Source organism: Pollicipes pollicipes, unplaced genomic scaffold (genome assembly GCF_011947565.3).
Source record: "Pollicipes pollicipes isolate AB1234 unplaced genomic scaffold, Ppol_2.1 Scaffold_7231;HRSCAF=8579_pilon_pilon_pilon, whole genome shotgun sequence".
In the NCBI taxonomy this organism is placed as follows: domain Eukaryota; kingdom Metazoa; phylum Arthropoda; class Thecostraca; order Pollicipedomorpha; family Pollicipedidae; genus Pollicipes; species Pollicipes pollicipes.
In genome coordinates this window covers 7,482,818-7,500,391 of record NW_023597034.1, presented here as the reverse complement: position 1 = coordinate 7,500,391, position 17,574 = coordinate 7,482,818, and the positions used below count along the sequence as shown (strand labels likewise).

At 52.3% G+C, this 17,574-nt stretch overlaps 1 protein-coding gene across 1 annotated transcript; it reads right to left on the bottom strand.

The window, feature by feature from the left end:
• Positions 1-88: 88 nt before the first annotated feature.
• LOC119110578 (uncharacterized) lies at positions 89-11,309 on the bottom strand. The gene is made up of 4 exons (XM_037234453.1): positions 11,263-11,309; positions 7,631-7,707; positions 6,294-6,445; positions 89-396 (listed from the first exon to the last, which is right to left on the bottom strand). The coding sequence occupies exons 2-4, from the start codon at positions 7,702-7,704 to the stop codon at positions 104-106; spliced, it is 519 nt and encodes a 172-aa protein (XP_037090348.1). The 5' UTR covers positions 7,705-7,707; positions 11,263-11,309; the 3' UTR covers positions 89-103.
• Positions 11,310-17,574: the final 6,265 nt, after the last annotated feature.

Below are 17,574 nucleotides of genomic sequence, written 5' to 3'. Positions count from 1 at the left end.
CACACTCCTGTGGGATGGTTCGGAGGGCGAACATGAGAGTGCTCGAATCTGCACAACGTTTGATCTTAAGCATCTGCTTGCTTACTGTTTACAGCCTTTTAACTTATCGTATTTTCTCCACGACAACCGAAAGCCGCATCACAATGACTTCCGCTGACAACGGCGTCGCGCTGAAGCTGTGCTCACGGTCGGTGACGTTGCCCTTCACCATCTCCCACTCGGCTTCGCTCTCGATGTTGATGCTGTCCATACAGTAGCGCCGGCAGAGGTTCCTGGCATCCAGCCAGTCGTACCGCTTGCCGACCAGCTCGCCCGACTCCGGGTCGGTCTCCTGGAACTCGGCCTCATCGGCCGAATAGAAGTACCAGTTTCTCCCCAGCTTCCAGTGCTTGGGACCTGCGGGTCGACGGCGGAGTTTGGAACGGAGCTTTCCCAGCGGAGCGGTAACCCCACCCTCCGCCGCCGCGGAGGGTGGGGTTACCGCAGCTGTGGGGTGTGGGCTCTAACCGCGGCCACATGCGGACTTTCTGGCCATTAACGACTTTTGAATCCCCGCGACTGCAAAACGTGGTCTAAAATGGTAGCCGCCGCTGACTGTGTTTTTGCGGGTAATTAGAATGCTCAGAAATCCTTGCCGTCAAAATTGGAAAAATGGGTGATTTTCGTGCGGGCCATGGAAACGGAACCACTAACAGCGGTCGCCCCGTGCGATATAGCTCGTTTTAGTTGAGCCACTGCATCCTTGAGAAGGTTGTCATATCAAAATATCTCACCTAGACACTTTTTGAAACTGTAGCTTATCTAAGTGTATTAACTCAACAAGAATATCTGCAGACTTTCCATTGTGTACTACGCCGCCTCACGGGGTCTGTGTCGAAGATGACATTCTCCATAGAGTCTCTGAGTACCTTATTTCAGTAAAATCAGAAGCATCATATCTATGATTAAAATAAAACCATAGCTTTTCTAGTTATAACAAAACAGCAGTTCTGTACATTTCCACCTCCTTATCAAACCATGCACGCCAATTACCTGGCAAGTGAAATGAAATCGATTTTTTTCAATATAAAGCCAGTCGTCGTGTTCTAAGATGTGGGCGTCGCCTGCCAGGCGGCCCATGTCACCATTAGTGTACAGCCTGGCGCCGAAGCCTCGCCCCAACCGTCTGATGGCTGTGTGGTGCGAGCCTCCTGCCAAGTCTAGCTCCGAGCGCATCGGCGCCGAGCCGAGCAGTAGCGAAGCAAGCGCGCGGGATGGTGCCGAGTGTTTCTCTATGTGCCCCGCCGGCTCAGGCGGCGTGTAGCGGCGCGCGGCACTTTCACTGTCCGTCCCAATGCCACTGTGGGCAAACAACTTTTACTCCGGTGTGGCGCGGCGATGGTGGCGCCGTTAGCCTGAACTTGACCGGCCGAGCTCCGGGGATTACGAGACGGCCAGGGACGCTGCGCCTGGCAGCAGATGTGGAGACTGGGAGCGTGGCCAGAGCAACAGCGAGGGAGGGGATAGATGAGAGAGAGAGAGAGAGAGAGAGAGAGAGAGAGAGAGAGAGAGAGAGAGAGAGAGAGAGAGAGAGAGGAGAGAGAGAGAGAGAGAGGAGGGGGGGGGGGGGGGGATGGGAGGGAAGCAGAGAGAGTGAGAGAGAGAGAGAGAGGCAGAGGAGGAGGAGCGGAGAATAGTTCCCAAAATAAATGAGATAATAAGTGGCAGGCATATGACAGCATATGTTTGTGAAATGCTAAATGGAAGGAAACATTATATCAACGTAGCCAAACATTGTTCCCAGAACCGCAAAATTATACGTAAGACGTGGAGTGCAGCTAGTATGTGCATTGAAATCGAGCTATATTCCGGTGGTGGGGATACAGCAGTAAGCTATAGGCCCGAGCCAATGTGATTCGGACTGGGAACACGAGAATGGGCAATGGGCTCTGAGTGGCAATGAGTGGCAATGGGCTCTCGTGAAGCGATAAGTGACTCCAGCGCCGCAGAGAGCGACAGCGCAGTACCTACCCGAAAATATTGGCAACTGTGATGAAAGCTACCATCAAAAGAAAAGTAGACGTCGCAGACACCTTATGGCCTGATGTAATGCGCCGTATTGTCTGAAGTGGCGCGGACAGTTGGCTCCGACAAGGTTTGGAGCGAAGCCCAAATTATGTAGCTTGACTTCAGTTCAATGGCAGAGCTGAAAACGCGACGCTTACCGTAAATTGTGAGCAGATCTGTTGAATGGAGTGTTTCCTTTAAGACCTGAAGGTGATTTGGCATGGTTTTCACTTTGTAAGTGGTTTTGAGAGCAGGGAGCTTTGTAGATGCAAAGGCCGTGTTTGTCTCGTATTTTATGGATGTGCATGAGAAGAAAACATGTCAAGTCTCGAAGAAAAATCAACTAACTGAGCATCTGACTTGGTGACCGAAGAGGTAATAATAAGAAAATTAAGATCACCTAAACCAGCAGCGGGATGATACTTTTACAACACATAACATCAGCGAATGCCCTTCTTTTTATCTATTGATGAGCTTTTATTGTTTATGTATTGAAGTTTTTTGGCTAATGTATTTCTGGATAATGTATCATTCGATTCAATATTCTGGCGAAATGTGTTGCCTTTCTGAATAATTTTTAGCAACACGCCTGCATATCACAGTAAGAAATGCTTACATGGAATCCGTGATGTTTCAACTTTCACCGATTGACGGAGTTTCACAGCGTAGATTAGGCCTTTGGGTTTGCTTCTTCCGTATCCGACAGTTTTAATCACATTGGTTTTGGACATAGCGCTTATGTCGCCAACCCAACCCACCTTACGAAAACCAGGGTAATATTTTGCTGTTTCACCGTGCTGTCTGCAATGGAACCGAACATATTTAGATATTTGTTTCGTCAGTGACCTGGCATCAGACTCCCCTAGCAGTGGATGTGTATACCCCACCAGCACGTGCTTGGTGGCATGACGAAACTGGACCATTGTAGCATACTCATCTTAATTCCCTATAAGCTTGCTGCTAAGGTGTTGATCTAATCCCGCCTCATATTTCGATTCACATGGTTGTATATATATATATATATATATATATATATATATATATATATATATATATCCCGTAATCTAGCCATCGGGCTAAGTGGACAGTGACGTCTACTCTGACCTCGAACGTCATCAGCTGCCACGTCTCAAGGCTTCTGAAGCACGGGACCTTTCGGCTGGGGAGCATTTTTGGCTTGAAATATCTAGACGATGTTACGGCAAAGCGTCGCAACCTTGCAGGAAGCTGGGATCACACATCAGAAGGGTGATGCGATCAATGCTGAACTTAAAAAAAAGATACATCGCAATTCACTCGCGCCCCAAATCTCAGGTCGCTTCTCAAACGACGGAAAGCCAACGGAACGCAACCACCCACTGCCTTACCTGAAAAGAAGCCGCTGGTGCCAGGCGGTCATCTTCAAACCCCTGGCGCAATATGAGAGTGAGGCATCTGCGCCCCCGTAGCTACAATATTGTGGAAAATCGAAAGCCGGGTCTTCTTGTAGCATAACGTACAAAATGTTCAAAGTACTGTGAATGCCGACTTTCGGTCATGAGCAGTACCAAGCTCTGAGAGTTCAAATTTTTGGCAAGACATTGGCACAGGGTACCGGTTCATGAGAACCGAGACACAGTGTGCAGCACGCCAATTGTCTGCTCCAGAAAAGTAGAAAAAAGGGTATCACCCGTTTCCTAATACCATTTTTCTCGCTCACAGCACCGCCCCATTCTCCGCCATCGCGTCGTGTGCCTCTCGCCCTTGCCGCACGTTCTCCGCCATCGCAGGCCCAACGGGCGGTAGGCACGGCATGCTCTGCTCCACAGACGCCAGTGAACAGCGCAAGCGCCGGCTGCCTGTCGTGGTCCGCTCCGACCCAAGGCCGCTGGGAGTCCCGGCGACAGCCCAGCGCCGGTCCCCGTCACGAATCGCATTAGCTGCTCGCCGCCGCCGCTTGCGGTGGTGCTGTGCACACGACCTGTGCACGGCATCGGTGCTGTGCACAGCAGTGCAGCCGCCGGCGAGAGGCGAGAGCGGGGAGAGGGGGGGGGGGGGAGCTGGACGGTACAGCCGCTGGCGGGAGGCAAGTGCAGAGAGGGCGGGCTGGACGGTGCAGCCGCCGGTGGGAGGCGAGTTCAGGGAGGGCGGGCTGGACGGTGCAGCCGCTGGCGGGAGGCAAGTGCAGAGAGGGCGGGCTGGACGGTACAGCCGCCGGTGGGAGGCGAGTTCAGGGAGGGCGGGCTGGACGGTGCAGCCGCCGGCGGGAGGCGAGTGGAGGGAGGGCGGGCTGGACGGTGCAGCCGCCGGTGGGAGGCGAGTTCAGGGAGGGCGGGCTGGACGGTGCAGCCGCTGGCGGGAGGCAAGTGCAGAGAGGGCGGGCTGGACGGTTGCAGCCGCCGGTGGGAGGCGAGTTCAGGGAGGGCGGGCTGGACGGTGCAGCCGCTGGCGGGAGGCGAGTGGAGGGAGGGCGGGCTGGACGGTGCAGCCGCCGGTGGGAGGCGAGTTCAGGGAGGGCGGGCTGGACGGTGCAGCCGCTGGCGGGAGGCAAGTGCAGAGAGGGCGGGCTGGACGGTGCAGCCGCCGGTGGGAGGCGAGTTCAGGGAGGGCGGGCTGGACGGTGCAGCCGCTGGCGGGAGGCGAGTGGAGGGAGGGCGGGCTGGACGGTGCAGCCGCCGGTGGGAGGCGAGTTCAGGGAGGGCGGGCTGGACGGTGCCGCCGCTGGCGGGAGGCGAGCGTGAGGAGGGCGGGCTGGACGGTACAGCCGCCGGTGGGAGGCGAGTGCAGGGAGGGCGGGTTGGACAGTGCAGCCGCCGGCGGGAGGCGAGCGCGGAGAGGGCGGGCTGTGCAGGTCGGTCACCAGCCCGTGCATTTAAGACACGTTGCGGTGGTCAACCGTTTGACAGCTTGACCGGGCGGGCTCGTGGCAATGTGTGTCATGCATGGCGACCCCCAGTTTGGGCGGCGGTGGGATCTGTCGTGCAGTTAGGATCGCACGGTGGTTGCAATAAATTGGCTATTGAGTACATGACTGATAAGTTGGAAAACTCCACGTAATTGTGAACACGACTTTGCATCATTTACAATGTCCGCTGGGCCTCGTAGCGAGGGATTGCTGAAAGAGAAATGTGATATTCAAATGTTTACCATAATCCTTACAGATTGGGCTGCTCAAAACTATTAATCGGATAACAATCGAAGGATCGCGTCCTTGGCGGCACCAAACATGGCTTATAGCCTGATAGATGCAAATCTATACTCATTCGGTGGCCGATGTCAGTGCATTTGTAGGAAGCCAGGACGTACCAGGCATTCCTGCAAATGATTCCTACAGATGCCGTAAAGGTCGCAGGCAACCAATGTCGGTATATCACAGACCAGACATAGCCGATATGCCGCCCTATTAGGCCTCGCCACTCGAGATTGGCGCCAGGTATGCCCGAGATGCACAGGGGGAAACCGAAAGGGGAGGGGGGGGGGGCGTATTGGCCGAGTGGTCGGCGCTTCGGGCTCCCACATGGGCCATGGCGCAACCAGGACTCGACCCCAGGCCTCCACGGGAATATAATCTAATACAGTCGCTAGCACTCCATAAAACGGGCGTGACGACGTGCATTGCGTTCCCTTTTTAAGAAAAAAAGGATATCAAGAAAGGGCACTGACAATAAGGATTGCGCTGCGCCTATTTGTGCAAACGCACAACACAGCTGGACTATCGATAGCGAAATACGAGATAACACAGTAGTAATAGCCTTATTCCTCCGTGGAAAACCAGTAGAATGGAGATATAGTTGGGTATTGTTGCTTTTGTTTCGATAAACGTACCTTGCCGAAAAAATCACCTCTGCTATTGTTTCGATAGATGCATGTTGCCGAAATATCAACCTATCTATATGTTCATTCTCCCAGTTTTCTCCGAGGAATAAGGCTATTACTACCATCTTATTTACGTGGATAATGCCCCTCGCCAATGCACTGATCAACTTGAGAAATACGAAAGGCCACTGTTGGTGCAAGTAAGCCTGTGCTGGGAAGCGTGCGCAAAGGACCGCGCACGCAATGAACAATCCTTTTAGGGGAAGATATCGTTGACTTACGTTAGTTCCATTGCTGCGTATCGCCTCATCGCCAGGAAATGCGCACAAGGGCAGTGATATTGTGCGGTGTACAAACGGCGGCTGAATGGCAGGCCGAGAGGGAATAGGTGCCGACTTCGTCCGCCACGCGCGCTCCTCCCCCCTCCCCCCCCCCCGCGTCACGGTACTCACGCGTAGCGCATTTCTCCGGGATGGGGGGCACCAGCAGGGTGCCCTCACTGGTCTTGGTAGCCGGGGTGGTTGTGGTGCTGGTTGTGGTGGTGGTGGTAGTGCGCCGACCGAACCGGTCCGTCGAGGTTTGCGGGAACTGGACCCTCTGCTGCCTGCAACACGCAGCACACGTCATAGAAATGCACGAGACTTCTTCAGATGGCATCAGCCACTTCGCCATATGGTTTCTTTCCATGCCTCATGCATGCCAGCTGCAGCTGGACGTAAGCTAAAAGAGGTAGGAAATGCACTTCTCTGAGAAATGTATGCGTGAAATAATGCAGTCATAGGTCTAGGCCGGTTTCTATGCTTAGTCAGTGGTTTTTAGACAGCTAGAACCATTTGTGGTGTGGTTAGACAGTACTTGAGGCATTTGAAGCTGCTAACAGACATAAAACTCCTTTAATTCCGTGGCCCACAACACCCACCGCACCTTAATCCGATATTTAAGAGTTAAAGAATGGCGACATGTGCCGGTTGACATTGACATCGCCAGGACCAGCACGTGACTCGAACGGGATCCATCGCTAGCCGGGCCCCGCCACTTCGACAAATCTGGTCGCCCGCCTTCGTCTTGGCGCTGAACGTTAATCTTCAAATGTCTTTACAGTAACCAATCGGGTATGTCGTTGGCGTTAGTTGGCGATCGGTGGGTTCCCCAGAGCTGGGATAACATGGACCGCGGGCCTTGCATCCGAGACGTGGCATGAGAAACGCCAGCTAATGAACTAGTGATGCCCGTATTTTGAGCAACTTTTAAACTCTTCCAGACCGATAGCAAGTTTCATGTCGGTATTATGACCAAAACTGACCGGTTTGGTTGAGTGTTCAGAAAATTGCCGTAATTGTGAAACGCTCGACAGTGGTTATTGCACTTGCACGTTTTCCATGTATATGACAATGGCGTCCTTTCAAATGGTTCTTTCCTTTGCTTTTTTCCATCGGTTCTACGTGTTTAACTGACAAGTGGTCTTGAAAGGTAACATATTCGAGATTTTACTGCATTTGGGGGGCATGATACGTACTGTCTCGTCATGTTTTCATATCTGTCAAAAAGCCAAGAGTCATTTACTCTTGGAATTGCAGCCAGTGAAGTGTAAAACTGTTTAGTTGGAGTACAAACTTGACGCATTATTACTCATTTGGGGCGATGTTTGAAAATATGTGATCTATCAAATTGCCTTAAACACTTAGCCGGTTCAGAAAAAACGACATGTTTTCCACGACCGACCAAAGAACCTATCAGCTTGAATCGGTTTGCGATCTTTTAAAACGCGACTGATGTCACTGGTACTCACTGTCTCGGGCGGAGCCTGGACTGACTGGCAGCCACCGCCACCAGGGCGGCGACCAAACACAACCTGAGCAGCATCACCTGCAAACAACAGCGGTCGTGAAGTCGTCGTCCCAGAGAACACACCATTCCCTGGAGCTGAAACGCTGGGCTAGCCTGCACGATAGAAAGAACGTGGGGACGGACTGGGCGGAAAAGGCTTTAGAATTCGATTTTTATTTGTACCACTTTGTATTAATGTTTAACCCGTACAAAAAGGGAACAGCGCCGCGGCCAATGCACTGTATTCATCACCACACTCATGCTGAAACGGTTGTTCTCAGGGTTGTACATAATGGGCTTTGCTCTGGCCGAAGTGCATTCGAAATTTTCTTAGCACCGCTGTAAAAAAAAAACAAAACATATTCAGCCATTTCGTGTCGCCTTTAACTGCGCTCGCCGGTGGCGTCGCAGTCTCTCACAGCGACTGCAGCGACCTGAAAACCGCGGCAACCGCTGGCAGAGTGCCTCCAATCCTAATGCGCCCAGCCAGGTGTCTGGCTGTCAGCCCTCAGGGATCTGAAGACGCTGTAGACGTCGGCGTTTGCTCTGGCATCCAAATACACTGGCAACGTGTAACAGCTGCCGCCTTGCTAGGCCGCGAAAGCTCTCGGATTGCTGAAGTTACGATGCTCATCATCTTCACCTTGGATCACGGCATTCTCGACGGGTGACCACGGCCTTAGCCGGCCGCAGCCACGTATCAGATGGTCCGAAGGGCGACTGGTGAACCATCTGCTGATTTGGGGATGAGGCAACGGCTGGTCAAACGCTGATTGCAATCCGCCGCCTCCAAGGCCGGGGTGCAGACGGGCGGTGGCCGGCGCGAGCCGCCGTGAAAGGTAACGCGCCGTGGTTTCATCACGCCCTGGTCATTAGTCTGCGCTTCTCAGAGGCGCGGCTGCCGCGGGCACGGAATCAGGTCAACGCGCGGGTCTTCCTCCGTCGGCGCCGGCGTCGTGTTTCTCAACAGGGGACCACGAGCCGGCCGAGGGGACCTCGCCGCCCTGTTTCGTCACTTCATTTCTTCATTCACCTTGGAGTGAGGTGTGACGACCATGCCGTCTTAGCCCTTGGTAGCGTTGATCCATTTCTTGGCAGCGCCCGCGGCCAGTGACAGGCCGGGCCTCTGAGGCCACGTGGTCGCGTGCGCACGACGTGCGCCGGACGGAATTTTCCTGGGGTGCACATGACGCTGGTGGTGCATACTGCTGCCGTATTTTCCGCTGCGACTTCGACCGCACGCCCGTGAATAGCCGGCGCTCTTTTCCTGATCTTTGAGCCAGGTGCAGAAGGTTTTCATTATAATAAGAATAGGACAGAGCCCACATCTCGGCAGGCCACTAATCAGACAACCCCATCCATAGCATGTCTAAAAATACGCCACAAGAATGCCTCATAGAAAAGCCCAGTTATTTGGTAGCTTGCGAGCGATGTGACGGAATAGTGTTCTGACGACAGTTGCTAAGCAACCGTCGTCCAATTATTTTTTGGTAGCTAGCGAGCGATGTGAAGGGTTAGAGTTCTGATGACGGTTGCTGGGCAACCCTCAGACAGCGTTCAGACCGATGAGCTTTATGATTTAAGTGCATGTACCGGATGACGAGCGCAGTCTCGAGCCAATCGGAGCCATCTATCAATAGCTTTGCGTGGTAGCCCGTTTTCTGGTTCTTTGACCAAGTCGAGGGCGACACATTTCCCAAGCAGTCCCAACGCCACAATCTTATTAAATACCGAGTAAACGCCAGCCGGCTCACGACTGCTTGCCCTTGAACACGTGCCATCGCCGGCCGGCATCAGCTCGTCAATCTTCTCTGAACACGGCCTGTATCCGGGTCGTGACAAGTACCGCCATCCGGAGGGGCCTCGCTCTGGCTCCAGGCGACTCACACAATTTGGCTCAGGTGCGGGCCATTAACCGGCGCCGATTATCCGTGCTCCAGCCACGCCGGCCAGCGATGCCCGATCTTTATGATGCAGTTCCGTAAACAGCGCTGCCACGACCGCTGCCCCAAGGCCAGCGGTGCCCCACGCCAGTCTGTGACGTCAGAGCGTTGCTGGACGGTCGCCGCTGCAATGGCCGAGACTCTTCGCCAGGTGAAACAAAGAAAGCCACCGCGTGGAGACGTGCAGGCTCCTCGCGATCTGAGTACTGGATCTGTTCGCAGGAATGCCGCATGCCAGCCAGCAGACCGTTGCTGGTATCAAAGAAGCCAAACCGAATAAGCCGTCTTGGCATTCGCGGATGAGCGGCAGCGAAAGAAGCGGCTCTAACAACGGCGTCATCCGCCGCAGCAGTGGCTGGGACGCACGAGAAGCCAGTACGCGTGACGTTACACAATCCTAATGGACGGTTACGTTTCTATGCGGCTTTCAAGTCGCTCCGTTCACGCGGCGCCTGAGTTCGTTTTGTGTGGGGGTCTGTGGTTTGGTAAAGCTATTGGTTATAGCGGTGGGGTTATTGTGCTTCAACAGTTGTCGTGATGTATTTGTTTTGGGTGACTGGTGACCGTGGCGTTACATTATGAGTAATTTCTTCTGAGAAGAAAAGCTGGCACTAAAATTCAGATTTGCCTTGCGGTGTGCATCGACGATGGAGTGGGTTAAGCGGTAGCACTTAAGCAAAAACAACGTCAGTTGTTTGGGACACCCATAATCTGTGACTCTGCCTGCAACGTAATTGAAAAATGTGCCGAGTGATGAGTGCGCTTAGTGATTAGTATTCAACGACGATGAAGGAGCATAACTAGATTGTACGGGTCACAAGCAGTATGCCACATGAAGCATCGTTTCAAAACGTTTTCTCACGAATACGTGGGTAGCGCGACTCTTACTCAGCAAGGCTGTTCACTTACTTAGCCAAGTCCTCAAAATGAGCAGAGGAATAAGGTTTAACGAACGAATGAAAATGCAAATGAAGCCGGGCAGATTAAATAAAACGTTGAAAAGCAGGAGCCAGCACAATGCCTTCCAATATGACGTACTTCAACAAGGCGGCCAGTTCCAAGATAAAGCATCGATATTAAGCGCGGTGTCACCCTAAAAGCCTACACTGCACAGCAATCGCATGATATTAGCAGCATCTCAGTTACTTCCATCACACAAAAGCTGCATTTAACGCCGGACGAAGCGTTCAGGTTTAGATCAGTCTGCTCTCACTCAGCGCCCATAGACGAGACAATCTCCCAGTAATAGAACCCATTTAGTGCCTTTTTGGCAGTGGCAGACAAAACTAGCAGTGGTACTCGATAATGATAGCATGGTTTTGTACCATTCTTGCCACAGGCCGGAGGGGGGAAACTGACACGACCTGGTCAGGGGTGCGATGGTCAGAAGTGGAGTGATGAGTTTTTGTGGGAGCGTGATGGCATGTAATACACTGTTATTGGATAACACAGCAGCGCAAAATGGTGCACCCCGAACAGAAGGCGACAAACGTTGACAAAAACTCGCTTAATACATTTAAGTATTTGAAATGAAACAAGACAGGCGTCGGAGGATAGAACTGAGCTGCGCCTCTGCGCTCCCTCCGCCCACCGCCCGTGCCCGTGCGCCTCGGACGGGCGCTCCTCGCGCTCCCGGCCAAGTGCCGCTTACCTCCGATTGGAATCACGCCGCAGGACCAACTAGCACCGGCCGGCGGGCGCGCGCTTCATAAATACAGCAGCGCCAGGCCACTTTTACGCGCGTGGCTGGGCGAATCACCCGGCTCGAGCGCAAGGTCGCTGCACGGACCTGGACGCCCGGGGCGCTCCGCCGGCCGGCGGCGAACCCGCCGACGCGGGCCTCTCTTCCTGTCGCAGAATTCGCGCAGTGGCCTTCCCGGCTATTTTTCCAGGCTGCGCACGGTGTTTGCAGGCGAGTTTGGCGGCGCCGCGTCCGTGTTTGAATTGGGGTTACTTCCCGCGATGGTGCGACCTCACCATGCCTCGCGATTCTCGAGTCGGCACGACTTGTCAAAGCGGAAGGGCATAGCCGGCCTGGCTGAGAGATGTGAGAAGAACGCCGTGCTTGCGAGTGTTGTCGTGGAACGGCTGCTGCTCTCGGTGCTCGCAACTTCAGTTAGCGTAGTGTGTTTTGTAGCGCTCATCATCAGGTGTAATGCCATCGAGCAGCTTGTGATAAAAGAGGCCATGTGCCAGCGCTAGTCAGAATGGCTGGAGTGCATGTCTTGAACGAGCCTTAACATCGCATACTGAAGGGCAAAGCGCAATATAGCATGGAGACGGTCACATCTTCAACCATGCGTCCGAAATATTTTGATATCCCGTGAATCTCTTACATCAGTGAAGCATCCTAATGGATTTCGAATCTTAGTGAGCAAGCTGGAAGTCGGTGCCGGACACAGGTATAATGGCCTGCAAACAATGTAGTGAGGTGGCACCAAATCTGGCCAGTGTCTTAACCGGTACTGTTTAGGGTCAGGTCTACAGATTTACGTCAAAGAAACATTGCTGCATCATCTACCACTAACATAATCAGCCTCGATTTGCTGGCGGTGGAGTAAGAGTCTTCCCGAATGTTTGGGCTAAATTCCATGGACCATGACAGGCAGCAAAAACCACACTATTTCCCTCTGAACGTGACATAGCATAAATTAATGACCATGGTGGATCAATTGGTGAGATGCTTGTGTAGATGTTCACGAGGCTAAGGACTGAAAAGGTCCTTACAGGCTGTGAAAACCGTTCAGTGAAATAAACAAAAATGACTGTGCATTTACCATGCTGGCGACCATGACCACAAATTGAGATGAAGACAGGCTTATTGTTTTTTTGCAGGCTTTTTGTTAGACATCGTGTGCTTTTGGGGCACTTATCATTTGAAATGTGAGGTCAAAACGCTTTTTCTAGCACTGCAATACGCTGCGTTATAGCTAGTATGCCAGCGTTATGCACCGGCCAAGTAAGCCAGTGGTTGGCTCCGAGCGTTCGTTTTGTAACTGAATGCCTCCTTCTCACCCTAGTTCCTTTTTCAACCTATCAGCGTTGTAACTTAAAACAATCTGATCATGTCACGTCTGGCCAAATTAGATAAAAAATCAGCTGTAATGTGTCCGTGCGCAAAGTTCATAACGGAGTAGCAAGCGTGGATGTTTGACTACTCCATTACGAGGTCATTTGAGCACTGACCTGTCCGCAAATCCCATCTGAGAAGCTTTGTTAACAAATCCTGGGCACTCCATACGACATTACATAACGTTGTTACGTACTTTTGGACACTATTCATTGACATTAAGACGGTGCACTCCGCCTCCCTGTCATCGATTCCCGTCCCAGCACCTGTAGTCAAGAAATGCGAGAATCCATGCTTATTTTGTGATGCTCATTGCCCATTGGATCAATATCTGATATGTGTAGCGAGAAAGACTGGCACGTTTCTAGCAAAAAATGGAGGTAGCAAGAAGCTACAATACATCAGCAAAATCCACCAAGGCTGTGGTCGGTCATATTTGCTTCGCAGAAATGTGAGTGTTCACATCGATGGGGTAGAAATCAGCGCATAACAGCCTTCAGCGCGATGAGATAAGGTTCGCAGAAGGGAAGATTTAGCTGGCCTTTGCGGCCCCATCATCATTTCCGTTTGTTTGTCTGCGCTGGGTGAAACCCCAAAACAGCCTTCCGTTGGTTGGAAATCCCACCTTTCGTAAGGTCTAAATATGGGAGGGAAGACCATCTAAACAATGGTATGTGAATGGTCAGACTCATATTGCACTACATATTGAAGTATTCTTGTGCATCTCAGCTACACCAACATCACTATCGACCTATCTTTGTTTATGACCACTGCGACTGGCGCATAAAGATCCCTTGTGACCAAGCAACATCGACGGCCTTGTCTGTACCGATACCCGCACCTTCTGCGTGTGCATTAAGCTCGGCTAGCCTTGGACTAACATCGATGACACGCAAGAGCACAGATGGGCAGTTTCAGTCAGCAGCTCAAGGGCGCCGCCACAACTTTTTATCGCAGGGTTAATAGCTACTGACATGTGGAGGTTTCGACGGAAAAATCCCACCAGCGTTGGCTGCTACCTCTGCTGGCTATCGGCGTTAAACCGTTGGCTGCTGACTTGCAGTGGGTCGCGTATGACGGCATTAAGGCTTGCATCCGAGCTGCCAACTCATTTGCTGCGCGTTCAGCTCGGATCGCCAGCAAAGAACGGGAAGGGGGTTAAAAACGAGAAAACGTAGCCCTGTATATATATATATATATATATATATATATATATATATATATATATATATATATATGGTGCATCGTTCCCGGGGCAACTGAACAAACAAGCCCCCAAATGAGTATCGGTGGCCACTGGTTCTGACAAACCGTGTCAAATAGATCGTGAACAGGCGATATTAGTCAATCGAGTGAGACATTCGATTCCATATTCGTTTTCATGGCTCGTCGATCGGTGTGTGAGAGTGTCTGACGTCATCTCAGTACCAGGCGATCCCTTGCACCCTGATAAGACCCCTGAAGGCAGGCCTGATGGACCTTGATGCAACTTTAGGGGGTGGCTGTAAGCCAGGCTCATTGATGTTTGAGCTTTCGGATTTAGCCCGTCCCAAATCACAGGCGTTCGTGGTGTGAAGAGATGCACACTTGCAGTCCGTGGTTTCAGAAACACGAAGTTTCGCCCCTGTCGGGACGTCGCTGATGGCGACTCAGATAGCGGAGGGTCATGGAGCGGACCACTCCCACCGGGCGACACGAAATCAGAGCACCTCGGCGCGCGGCGCGCCCGCAGCGCCCCGTCTCTAGTCTCTGCGCCCACGTCTGCTCAAGGCTGCGCCGCCCGAGTGTTGCCGCCGACCGTTTGGCAGCGGCCCAGCGGGGTCGCGGTCGTGGAGCCGGCGCCCGGCTGGCGGCGGCTGACCCGGCCGCTCTGTACAGACATCGGGGAGCCATCGGAGGGGCGCGACCGGGGGCCGCTGACCCCCGGGCGAGAGTGGCGCAGGGCCCGCAGCTCTGTCGACAGAGCGGCGCTGACCTTTACCCACCGTGGGACAGATGGCGATAACGGCCGGGGCCGGTTCTGGTGGCGAGTCAAGCTGGCCGTACCTTTACAGGCTGCGTTTCAAATTTGAGTAGTTTAATTGGTTAGAGGGTCTCTGATGTGATGTTAGTCGCAATAGCTAAGATGTGGATGATAAGTGATTTGTTCATGTTCGTTTTTCAAGCGCTGAAATGTGGCAACCTTTACAAAACTTTCGGGCTCAGCCTATCTGACTTATTAATAGCCTGTGGTTAAAAAAAACATGTTTTTTTGGCCATATTTTACCCCGAAAATACATGAATTGGCATTACTGCTGATTGTTTTATAATAAACAGCAAAGTAAAGGCTGCGTGTCAAGTGAGCTTTGCTTGAACTAAGATAAAATGTCAACTTGGGTGGTCTGGCCTATCTCGGTCCAGTCGTAGCGTCTTAAAGAGGATTTATCTTTCCACCTACTTGACAGCAGATTCACACAGGCTTTGATGGCAGAAGAGGAAATCTTTGAAAATTGATTGCACGTGCTACGAGAAATCTGTCCAAAAATATTGATCACGCTGGATTTGCCAACAGCTGCAACATCACATCCATTTCACGCTTCCATACTATTACATGACTTTAAACTTGCTGAATCGCATGAGAGGGTAAAGCTGCAGGCTAATGTCGGGAGGAGATCTCGACGACCACTAGCTTCTCCTGATGGAGGAGAAAACGGAAAACCGTGCTGGGAAATATGCCTCGATGCACGCACACTAGCACGCATCATCCTGCATAAACCATTCAGCTGCCTGGAATGGGGCGTTTTTAATCACCGATGTTAGATGCCAGCAATCACGGCCGATATACCCGCAACAGCAAACCAGTAACGCCCAAAACTGCCGACTCAAAGCGGCGCCAACCATTGACCGGGACACAGCCTGTGACACCCTTTCCAAAATGAGCTCGAAGACAGGACGCTACATCCTAAATCCAGGGATGTCCAGTCAAGACAAGCGCATAGGAGACCCAAAGTCGCCTTCGTTGCCACAAGTGCTCAACCGAAATGTTTCCGTTTTTTTGTAATGCTTCGGTCACAGTGGGTAAAACTGTTAGTCGCTGCAAATATTTCGATGTTGTCTTTGCATTCTCCATTCAGTGGCGTTAATCAATTCTCTATTCGACGTCGTCCGTTGTTGGCCAACCAGGCTCATACTCAGCACATTCAAGAAATGCAATTTGTGAAGTAGCGCAAATGCTGCATCAGTGGGCGCCGAAAATTCAGCTCTCATGATGGATTCTTTTCAACGCATGGATCAAAGCCACTAGTATCGATTGCCATGAGAGCCTGGTGCCATGAGGTTGGCTGTTGGGATAATTGATGCACACGACATCTAACCACGCCTCACATCTGCAATTGCTTTGCTTGCCCTACGTCGAACAAAGCCTGTTGCGGGTATTATGCGTTATGGCATGTGTGTGCTTGCGGATGGAACGAGGTTACAAGCTCACTCAATGTGAAACGTACGCAACGCATGGATGTATCCTTGCTTCGCCTGGAAATGACCCACGTAACAAGTTTCAAGGCCATTCACATCGGTGCTTTTTCGTGCGGTGCCCTCGTCCAAACATGCAGTCACCATACACACCGCAGCGAACGTCATCTGATGCAGCATGCTTGCAGCGCGCGTTACAAGTTCGCCGAAACGACCGTCAAACGCCTAAAACTGCACAATTCAAAATGAGTTTTGTAGACTTTTGGTTTCGCCATAATCTACTTTTTGATGCTTATACGTGGTCACAGGCTGTGAAACTGTGAGGCCAGTGCTAGAGGTTTGCTGTGAAGGCTAAAAGCTGCCTGATGATTTGATACCCGTTCTTTTTTATCATGCCTCGCGCTGATACGCTACCGCCCATCTACAGCCCATGTAACTAATAGCCTGCGGCAACGGATAGAGAAAACGTTGAAATTTGGACGGCAGAAGTCCCCGGTGCTCATCAAACTTTATTCAAATACATATTATTTCATCATTTGGCCAACGGCAAATGTTTGCTTTCAGGTGTGCTAAGCGACTTTTCTCTACAGTCTTCACATTGAGACACCAGCAGCACAGTTGCAGTTTGCGCATGCTAGCGGCACTTGATGCCGCTCCTATCGAGCGGCTCACGAGGAGTGCAGCGCAGGCACGGCTGTGATCACTGCGGTCGCTTCTGTGTTCAGGACTCCTGGAACTGCCGGCTTAGCAGCACAGCGACATATCGACTGGTTTAAGGTGTGAAGTGAATGCCTCTGACACATGCGTCATCATTGGAAGAGATGGCACAATGTACCCACGTTTTTTCGATGTACGCGTACAATCCGAATGTGCCCACCTTGGGAATGGATGTGTCGAACTGTCATGCTGCTAACGGAGCTTATAAGTGCTCGCCAAACAATGTTACCAGCCAGCAGATGTTTGCAATGCGCGTGGCCTGTAGTGCACCTTGGCCATCCAACCCGTTTCTGCACGACCGCCGGTCCCCACTGGGTCAGCCAAACACGCCGGCGGCCATGCGGGCGTGCGGCACGACCGCCGTGATGAAACGGCCGATTAATCTGCACGCCCTGGAGGCGTCCACGTTCGCTGAATGAGTGATGTCATGCATGATGCAGCGCACGCGACGGAGCGATGGCCGGGGAATGTGGGAGACATGCGGGCGCCTTTGTCTGGTGCGGAACACGAGCGCGCGGGAGCGTGAACCGTGTCGAGTGACCTCCGTCACCCAGTCTGCCGGTGCTCCCCGACTCGTGGTCTCCAGTGCGAGAACGTTGCTACGCCATCAAACATTTGCGATCCACCACTCCGTTCTGGACGTTCGGACGTTCTGAACGTTCTAGACATCCCTTTATGGACAGCTTTGCAGCACGTGGATATCTCGTAGCAAAGGCACGTAAAAAC